Raw genomic sequence first — 10,010 nt, 5'->3', positions numbered from 1 at the left:
CAACTAAGGGAAACCACCGCAATGAGAAGCCCGCGCACCGCAACGAAGAGTAGCCCCCGCTCGCTGCAACTAGAGAAAGCCGGTGCACAGGAATGAAGACCCAACGCAGCCAAACGTAAATAAATAAGTAAATTTTTTAAAAAAGATTGTAAAATAATATTTTTAAAAAATTGAATTTTATTTGATTTACCATGTTTCAGGTGTACAGCAAAGTGATTCAGTTATACATATATTCTTTTTCAAAAAGTTTATTTCTTATTCATATTCCATGTCCTTTACTGTTTAGCTTTGGGTCTGCTCCATGTCTTCTTTATTCCAGACCCCAGGCTAGAGAGGCTGCCACTACCTGGGGTACACCTGACCCGGGGCAGATGGAAAAGAGGAAGTGCAGAACCACCTTGGAGTTCTTAAAACAAAATAATTTCTGCTCAAATTCCACTGGCTGAAGCAAACCACGTGAGTAAGCATACATGGAGTAGGGAGTAGCATCCTCCCAGAAGGAAGGACACCTTGTCCTATTGGGAGGGGGCAGCATGTATGAAGGTCCTGGGGCAACTGGGGGTGGGGGTGGGGATGGGGGAGGATGGGGTTGACAGAAGAACTGAAAGAAGCTGCTGTAGCTGGAAGATGGTGATGGAGGGGCAGGGTCGGGGTGCAGTTGGAGAGATGAGCAAGGGCCTTGTAAACCATTCATTCATCCAAAAAATGTGAGCAACATGCTTACACAGGAGGCTCTGAGTCAAGGCTGGGGGTCTGGGGACTGACAAAGCTGCAAGGTCCCTGTTCTTTTTTTTTTTGGGCCACGCTGTGTGGCATGTGGGATCTTAGTTCCCCGATCAGAGATGAACCCGCACCCCCTGAAGTGGAAGTGCAGAGTCTCAAGCACCGGACCACCAGGGTAGTCCAAGGTCCCTGTCCTGAAGGCACTGACCTGGTAGGAAGAACGCATGAGAAGTCAGTATTGTAAATAAGGAAGCAAGATGATGGCAGACAGTGATCAAATAAGTGCTATAGTTAAAACTTTGTGCTTTATTAAAAGGACTATTTTTAAAAGATCATTCCAGCTCTAGAAAGAGCTGGGAGCACAGGAAGTTGGGAGACTGTTTAGGGGAGTGTTGACGTAGTCCAGGCAGGAGATGAGGCCGCTTTGGCCAAGGGAGGCAGTGGGGAGGAGAGGCAGGCATGGATTAGAGAGAGAGCTAGAATCCATAAGATGCGGTGATAAATTTGATGTTGGGGGCAAGAAAGAAGGTAGAAATACTTCCGAATACTCATCTGAGAGAACACTGCCCAGTGAGGGGAAGGAACACGCAGCCTGACAGAATCTCCCCCCAAAGCAGACCTACTGTGTGCTTCTATTTACATCAAGTTTTAAAACAGGTAAAACTTGGGACTTCCCTGGTGGAGCAGTGGTTAAGAATCCGCCTGCCAGTGCGGGGGACACGGATTCGAGCCCTAGTCCAGGAAGATCCCACATGCCGCAGAGCAACTAAGCCCATGAACCACAACTACTGAGCCCGCGAGCCACAACTACTGAGTCCGTGAGCCACAATTACTGAGGCCACGTGCTGCAAAACTGAAACCTGTGTGCCTAAAGCCTGTGCTCCACAACAAGAGAAGCCACTGCAATGAGAAGCCCGCACACTGCAACTAAGCGTAGCCCACACTCTCCTCAACTAGAGGAAGCCCACATGCAGCAACAAAGACCTAACACAGCCAAAAGAAACAAACAAACAAAAAACAGGCAAAACTAACTCTGATGATAGAGGCCAGAATGGTGATTAACCTTGGTGGTGTGGGGAGGACTGGAGCCTAGGAGGGGGCATGAGGGGCTGCTGTGATGTGCTGTTTCTTCATCTGGTGCTGGCTCCACGGGAGTGTTCTGAAAATTCATCAAGCCAGTTCTTTCTTTCTTTCGGCCGTGCCATGCAGCTTGTGGGATCTTAGTTCCCCGACAAGGGATCGAACCTGGGCCCTCGGCAGTGAAAGCACAGAGTCTTAATCACTGGACCACCAGGGAATTCCCAAGCCAGTTAGTTAGTTTTTTTTTTTTTTAAGATTTATTTATTATTTATTTATTTAATTTTATTTTATTTTTGGCTGCATTGGATCTTACTTGCGGTGTGCGGGCTCTTCGTTGCAGCGTGCAGATTTCTCTCTTTTTGTGGCCCGCGCAGGCTCCAGGGCGCCTGGGCTCTATAGTTGTGGCGCGCAGGTTCCAGAGCACGTGGGCTCTGTAGTTTGCAGCACACAGGCTCTCTAGTTGAGGCGTGCGAGCTCAGTAGTTGTGGCGCTGGGGCTTAGTTGCCCCTCAGCATGTAGGATCTTAGTTCCCTGACCAGGGATTGAACTTGTGTCCCCTGCATTGTAAGGCAGATTCTTTACCACTGGACCACCAGGGAAGTCCCCAGTTAGTTATTTCTGATCTGTGCACTTTACTGTCTGGCTGCTGTGCTGTAATAAAAAGTTTACTTAGAGACAATGACTCTCAGGTTTGTTTGTTTGTTTTAAATTTTTTGATCAACTATTGGTAAGTAGATGGGGAAACTGAGGAAGGAACAGGTTCGTGGGGACAGATAATGAGGTACCTGGAGAAAACAAGTGGAGATGTCCAAGAGGCACCTGGAGGTACAGGTGTGGACTTGGAGGAGCATTAGGGCTGCGAGAAACTTTGGAACCCCTGGAGGGATTCAATGCCAGTGGAATAGATGAGGCAATTCAGGGAGCAAATCAGGGAGGGTGTGCAGAGGCAAGGGGTGCCAGAACCAGGCTTGAAAGGGTGGCTGCCCTCTGCCTCCTGGATCTGTGATCTATGGCAGTCCTCTGGCCACACCCACTCAGGGCTCATCCCCCTCATCTACAACTCCCATGCCCTGCCCACCTCCCCACCCACAGGCCTCTCTGCCCTAGCGTGGCCTCCTACACATCTGACCAGGGCAGCTTGGAAGCCCCAGGCCTCTGGCTCCTTCTTCTACAGTGGCCTGCCTTTGGCTGCCTCTTGTCTTGGGTTTTGTCTACTCTCTGGGGCTTCTTGAGGTCTTGGGGGATGGGAGAATCCTGCCTTTGAAACCGCTCCCACAATCCATACCAAAAAAAAAAAAAAAAATTGATAATTGCACATCATCAAGATGAAAGACTTGCTCTGTGAAAACAATGTTAAGAAAATGAAAGGATGAGGGACTTCCCTGGTGGGCACTAGAATTCAAATTACCAGATGTTTTAAAGCGATGGGGTGCCAGTTTTCAATTCTGGTTTGAACACCACGTTACAAGGAACTATTTTTAAAAATAAAAAAGGATTATATGTATATGTATAACTGATTCACTTTGTTATAAAGCAGAAACTAACACACCATTGTAAAGCAATTATACTCCAATAAAGATGTAAAAAAATAAAAAAAATAAAAAAGGATTAAGAGAAAAGAACAAAAAATAAGAATATCAGAACCGTTGAATGCACCCGTTTGTTCCCGATAAACTCCAATCACATCTGCTCTCTCCATTCCCAGTTCTTTTGGAGTGTGATTATCAGCAATTCTCTGACCTTCGAAGAGAAACCTGAGTGAATTCATGGGAACTCCCTGTCCTTGACATTATGATTCTTTGAGTTTCTTGAGATGTGTCATCATTTTCACTTTGAAGTGAATCTGCCATCCTGTCCGATGACTTTGAGTTTTATGTATTCTCCTTCCTTCTTAGCCCCCAAGTCCTCAGTTGAAGGTTTTGAAATGGGGAGGCATTTAGTGAGTATTTAAAAGTGTGAACTTAAAAATGTTAAGGCAGGGACTTCCCTGGTGGCACAGTGGTTAAGAATCCGCCTTCCAATGCCGGGGATACGAGTTTGAACCCTGGTCTGGGACGATTCCACATGCCGCGGAGCAACTAAGCCCGAGCGCCACAAGTACTGAGTCCATGCTCGTGGAGCCCGTGCTCTGCAACAAGAGAAGCCACCTTAATGAGTAGCCCCTGTTCTCGGCAACTAGAGAAAGCCCGTGCACAGCAACAAAGACCCAACACAGCCAAAAATGAATAAATAAATTTATTTTTAAAAAGTTAAGGCAGTAAATATTGTTAAATTTATGTAATGTGTATTTTATCACAGCAAAAAAAAAATAGGGAAAAAATGTCACCTGTCCCATGTGGAAAGTAATGCAGGTTCTGACTGTCCAATACAACTGGCTGTAAAGCGTAACTGAGCCAGTGAAGATGAAAAGGCTTAAGGTCTGCTGTGTGTGTGGCGGGGGCGGGGGGTGGCGGTGTGGAGAGGATGAGCTAGGTGGTCCTGGGCAAAGCCTTCCTCCCCCACCTTGGAGCTGCTGGCCGGGCTCCCCATACCCCTAAAAGACCTTGGGAGGAGGATGTGGACCCTGGGAATTCTCACGCCAAGACCATCTCCTCTCTGGCTCCCAGGTTTGGGGATTCCTGGATCTGAAACAAACACAGACACATCCAGCGACCCTTCCCCAGCAAGGCCCAATCCCTGAATCACATCTTACTCATCAGCCGCTCGCCTCAGCCCAGGTCAGTAGCATTCCCGCCCCGCGCCTTGGCTCTGCATTTGTAAAGAGTCGAGAGGGGCTCCTGCTGCCTTTCAGGCTGTGGGGTCCAGCTAGCCTGCCTTCACCCCTCTTGTAGGTGATGAGACTTTGGAGGAGATTTACCTTGGGGAGACGCAGCTGGGAGACGAGTGGTGGAAACTGACTGGATTTTCTCCAAGTAGAGGTGGGTGGTGATGGCGAGAAGCCCCACCCTTTCCCAGAAAGGGGCCTGATTGGTGGAGGGCTGCAGGGGCGGGGCAGCCCTGGGGCTATATAAATGCGCTGGCCGGGCTTGGAGTTACGCTGTAGGTTAACTCCTGAGCTCAGGTAATGCTTCTGGAGGGAAGAGGTTGGGCTGCTTGTGGGAAGCAAGATGGAGGCCCCTAGGTTGACCGAGGGGTGGTGGAGGGGTCCCTCCCCTAAGCCCCATAGTTGGAGTCTCTCTCTTCGTAGCTAAAAATGTTTGAGGTGGCCCCACCTCAACTTGCCCTAAACCCCAGTATTTGTCCAATAACCTTCCTCTCTCTGGGCCTCAGTTTTCCTTCTGGGCGGTAAAGCGTTGCTGGTTCTTTCAGGGCTGCCGCTTTAGTGAAGGGTGAGGGGGTTGTTGTGAGGTGGGAGACAAGAGGAGCCGTTAAACTCTGGCTTTGGGGTCAGACAGGCTCCACCTTGAAGTGGCCGTGAGACCTCCATGCTTCAGTTTCCGTGTTTGCAAAATGGGTCTACTTACCAGGATGAAATAAGATAATGTCCTTAAAGCATTTAACACAGCTCCAGGCACTTAGGAAGCCCTCAGAGGTGTTTGTTGCTGCTGTTCTTCCTCTCTGGCCTGGTCTGGGGTGCCAGGAGGAGGGGGGAGGGTGCTGTAGCCTCCAGGAGCTCTGCTGCTTTTCTGCCCCCATACCCGCCCCCTCCCCCCACCCGCTGCGCCACATCTCAGTTTCCTTCTGTTCTGAGCCCCCATTTCTCCATTTCCCATGCCTCCACTTCCTGGAGGTCATCTCTTCAGGCCAGCACGCTGATCCCCGTGACTTCTGGGGGGCAGTGGGGTAAGTGCTAAGTCCTGGGGCTGCTTCCTTTACAGGTCACCCCGTCCCACCCCCCCTCACCCACCCCCACCCCCCAAGAGATGAGTGATGCCCAAGATCCTGCCACAATCCCTGCGGTTGGCACCCAGGTGAAGCTGAGGGGCTGGAGCCGTCAAGGGGAGGGGGGTGAGTCTTTCCATTTCCGCCGGCACGAGGAGCTCCAGGCCTTCCTCAGCCTTCTGGGTGAGTCCACTTGGGGGCTGGCACGGCAGGGGCCGTGGGGACCAAGCGTGAACAGGTGTGGGAGGTGGGATCTCAGCTTGCAGCCTCTGTCCCTGCTCTCCTCAGGTGGCCCCAGTTTGGCAGGTGGGGAGTGTCATGTCAGAAAGTGGGTTCAGGGGAGGCTTGGGCTTTGGAACGGCTACTGCCCCTCTTACCTTGTGTGTGTTGGGGTGGTAACCCCAGTCCACCGTTTCTCCTCTCTACCCCCAGAGCACAGTTTCCTCCAGGATTTCCTCTCCAAAGATCCCTGTTTCCAGATTTCAGATAAGGTGAGAGGGCACAGTGGGGGCAGAGGCCACCCTCGCTTGGGGAAGATTGAATTAGTGGGGCTCCGGTGCTGCTAATTCGTTGGGTCCTCTGGTCTGGTGGAGGGAGCGCCTCCCTTCTAACCCTTCTCTTTGCAGGCCCCTCCCCACCATTTTACCCCCGAGTTTTTAGCCCCACCGGAACTTCCTTGGGTGCAGAAGGGGCTGGCGCAGCCCCCCCACCCAGTGCCTCACTCTAACTCTCCCCATTTCTGTGTCTGCAGTATCTCCTGGCCATGGTGCTGGTCTACTTCCGGCGCGCCAACCTGCAGCTCAGCGAGTACACCCACAGCAATCTGTTCCTGGCACTGTGAGTGGCCTGGGCGCGTGATGGGGACCCTGACTCGGAGTGGCAGGGTGGGGCAGGGCAGATGCTTACAGCCTCTGTTCCCTGCCCCCTGCCTCTGTGGCCAGGTACCTTGCAAATGACATGGAGGAAGACCTGGAGGACCCCAAAAGTGTGATTTTTCTGTGGGCCCTGGGCCAAGATTGGCATCATCGAGTGTCAGACTTCCTGTGTCAGAGGGACAAGCTGTGGGCACGGATGGGCTTCAGGGCCGTGGTGAGACGCCAGAGCTGCGAGGAGGTGAGGTCCCGCCAGCACCCTGGGGTGGGGGAAAGAGGCTGGGCCTCCCACCTCCCATTTACCATCCACTCTTCTCATGCCAGGTCATGGCCAAGGAGCCGACCCACTGGGCCTGGACTCGAGAGAGACATCCCCACCACGGCAGGGCTCAGAGGAGCTACCCAAAGGCCCAGATCCCCCTCCCCCGGGGCCCCGGCCTCTCGCCACCCCACTGTCCCCTGTGTGGCTTGCCCCCTTGCCACAGCCACCGCTGCCACCACCCCTGCCCCTTGCCTGTCATATCCAAGTGCCCTTCCCAAAACCCTGAGCGGCACCGCCCTCCCTCCCAAGCTTGTCTCTCAGTGGCTGGAGACTCCTGGAGTAGGGCCTTCCTCATTGTCCTGCCCACCCAGCTGCAACTGGAGCCAGGCACCTACACCCTCCACAGTGAGTAGGGTACAGTAGGGGGAGCTGAGAGGGGCTGGGGGGCAGGTGCGGGGCCAGCAGAATGGGAAGGAGGGGCCTGGGGTCCAGCACACCTGGGCATGTGTCCAGCCCTGCCACCTCCCAGCCGCCTGGGCTTGGCGAGCTTCCTCTGAGCCTCTCTCCATCCTTCCTCCCGCAGTCTTCTCAAAGCTGCTGCCGTGCCCTCGGCGCTGACACTCGCAGGGTGAAGAACAGCCCGTCTGCTCCCTGCTGACCCAGTGCTCCACTGGCTGGGGCCCCTCCGGCCTCCTGTCTACTTGGCCTCAGGCTGGCAGGGCTGCCCATGCCCCCTGCCCCTTCCTCCCTACCTGCAACTTGTGCGCACTCTGACCTGACTCCTCAAATAAATTCATGTCCACAGGACACCAACTGTGCTTAGGCCCTAGTCTGGGTCCCTGACCCAGGGCGGGGGCAGGGAGGGAGCTACCGGGAGAGGGGCATCTGCCACGTTTAGGTACCAGTGGTTGGAGACCCATGAGCACAGGTCCTGTAATAGCTCCTCTCCTCCCATTCGTGACCAGTCATCCTGAACCTGTTTCCCCTTTTTAACATCCATGTGGCTGGTGAGATCCACACAGTGCAGATGGGACTAAATGAGATGAGGTATCTGCAGTCCTTAGAAGAGGGTCTGGAACCTCCTGGACAAAAAAATGCTCAGAAGGAAAGCAGCTCCATTGTCAGTCTAGATATGCCTGCAGGGTCAGGTCTGTTTAGGAATGAGCCTTGGTCCTTGCTCTGGGCGGCAATCGGATATAATGTAATTATTATAATACAGGACCCCTCTCCCTTCCCCAAAGTAAGTTTGTTAATTGGGGAGCAGGGAAGACTCACCCGAGGAGCTGGCATTTGAACGGGGCCTTGAACAATGTCAGGTTTGCCCGTGCTCGGGTGGTGGTGTTGGGGTGCTGGTGGTGAGGAACAGTGTTCTTGGAAAGACAGTCCAGAGTAGTGATTAAGACTTAGTCTCTGGTGCCAGACAGCTTAAGTTCAAAGTCCAGGTTTATGTGTGACTTTAGCCTGTTATTTAATCTCCTCTACTGCCTCATCTGTAAAATGGGTATTACACTAAAAAGGGTGTCGGTTGAGATTTGAATGAGTTAATCCTAGAAGGGTTTAGAACTAGGTTTCAAGAGTAGAGCTCAAATGTGGGTGTTACTAGTAGAGGGAACTGCTGCCCAGAGAAAGGCTAGAGGGGAACGTACGTTTGGGGAGCGGCCGGAACACAAGACAGAGAAGTCTAAAGGGTCAGGTGGCAGAGGAATCTGGACGTGATTCCCCTGCCTCTCTATGAGTGGCTCCCAAGAAGTAAGGAGGTAAAGCCTGGAGACTGCGACCGTTAGAAGCCATGACGAGGACTGTAAAGTATTTGTAAGAGTTTTTCAAATAGGTAATATATTCACATGTATGTTTTGAATTTTGCACCAAGTGTCACCTTCTGCCCCTGACTCCCAGCCATCTGGTTCCCCTTCCGGGAAGCAATGAAAGTAATAATTCATGTCCTGCCAGAGAAAGAATCTGAATGTGTATAACCAAATGTGGTATAATAAAAATATACATATTTGGTCTTTGTCCTTGGTTCCTGGCAGAGCTCCTAAAACCCTTGGAATTTCCAGAGTTACAGGAGTGTCTTTTGTTATTCATAATGAGCTCCTTTGGATCATACCTGAGTTTATGCTAATGAGGTGACTCAGGATGGGGGAAAACTGATCTAGAGGGTGGGAACTTTCAGCTTCCCTACTTCCTCCAGGAGGGGCAGGGCACTGGAGATTTGGAGTTTGGGGGGAGGGTGGCTCCGCCTGCCCCCCCCCCACATCTTGCCCTATGAGTCTCTTCTATTTGGTTGCTCCTGAGTATCCTTTATAAGAAACTGTTAACAGTAGGTAAAGCACCTTCCTGAGTGCTGAGAGCGTTCTACTGAATTATCAGGCCTGAGGAGGGGTGTTGTGGGCATCCCCAAATTTGTAGTCGGCCACACAGGAGCGTGGGTCGCCTGGGCACTCCATCTGTGGCCGGCATCTTGTGGAACTGAGCCCTTAACCCACGGGGTCTGCGCTAACTCTGGCAACTGGTGTCCGAATTGAATTGTAGGCACCTAGATGGTGTTGGAGAGTTGGTGTGGACCCGTCGCATGTATTTGGTATCCGGGAAGAAAGCTATTTGGTGTGAGACGTGGTGTCAGAAAAAAGATACCACACCAAATATGCATATATGTCCCACCCCCATTTTTAAAACACTCCAGTGGGAGAATTCCATACATCCTACTGTGTACTTATCAACGTATTTTAAAGATGGTTCCTTGTCTGCACATTCCTTTCGACAGCTGTGTAGTATTCCTCTGTGTGGATGTACTATAATGTATCTTTTTTCCTATTGATTGGCATTTGTTTCCACACTTCTGCTATTCCAGACAGTGCTATAGAGAGTCACTAAGACTTTGTAAGAACAGCATTGTTCAAATGTGAAAAGGTATCTGTAGAGTGAATTCCTAGAAGAATTGTTCAGCCAAAGGTCAAGTCAAAATTGAAGGACCTTGCCAAATGTCCCTCTGTTGGGGCTATGCCTGTACTGCCCTTCCCCCCCAACCTCTAGCAGAGCATGTGAAGGCTGTTTTCCAGAACGCTCACCAATCAGTGAGGTACCAGATTGTTTTATGTTTGCCAAACTGCTAAGTAGAAAATGGTGTCTTGGTGAAGGTTTAATTTGTATTTTTCTTTTGAGTGAGCTCAAGCATTGTTTCATATGTTTAAGAGCTCTTTGTCTACTTTTTTGTGAACTGTCCTTGTCTTTGCCCATTTTGCCACTGTTTT

General features: G+C 51.3%; 1 protein-coding gene and 1 long non-coding RNA gene across 2 annotated transcripts; both read left to right on the top strand.

Annotated features, from left to right (window-relative positions):
* The first annotated feature begins 319 nt into the window (after positions 1 to 319).
* On the top strand, positions 320 to 4,711 carry LOC132597747 (uncharacterized). Its single transcript, XR_009565034.1, has 3 exons — positions 320 to 456; positions 4,410 to 4,520; positions 4,635 to 4,711. It is a non-coding gene; the product is annotated as an uncharacterized lncRNA (long non-coding RNA).
* Positions 4,712 to 5,666: 955 nt separating this feature from the next.
* Positions 5,667 to 8,706, top strand: SPDYC (speedy/RINGO cell cycle regulator family member C). Its single transcript, XM_030833653.2, has 6 exons — positions 5,667 to 5,808; positions 6,058 to 6,116; positions 6,377 to 6,462; positions 6,567 to 6,738; positions 6,822 to 7,164; positions 7,343 to 8,706. Exons 1-6 carry the CDS (start codon positions 5,667 to 5,669, stop codon positions 7,375 to 7,377), a joined length of 837 nt encoding a protein of 278 aa, XP_030689513.1. The 3' UTR covers positions 7,378 to 8,706.
* Positions 8,707 to 10,010: the final 1,304 nt, after the last annotated feature.

The sequence above is a fragment of the Globicephala melas genome, chromosome 8 (genome assembly GCF_963455315.2).
Source record: "Globicephala melas chromosome 8, mGloMel1.2, whole genome shotgun sequence".
In the NCBI taxonomy this organism is placed as follows: Eukaryota; Metazoa; Chordata; class Mammalia; order Artiodactyla; family Delphinidae; genus Globicephala; species Globicephala melas.
This window is presented reverse-complemented; position numbering and strand designations above follow the sequence as displayed.

Excerpts from the sequence above, each read along its gene's own strand:
- SPDYC (XM_030833653.2), top strand. The coding sequence starts at position 5,667 with ATGAGTGATGCCCAAGATCCTGCCACAATCCCTGCGGTTGGCACCCAG. Across the intron at positions 6,463-6,566 it reads AGCAATCTGTTCCTGGCACT|GTACCTTGCAAATGACATGG; the intron begins GTGAGTGGCCTG and ends CTCTGTGGCCAG. Across the intron at positions 6,739-6,821 it reads GACGCCAGAGCTGCGAGGAG|GTCATGGCCAAGGAGCCGAC; the intron begins GTGAGGTCCCGC and ends TTCTCATGCCAG.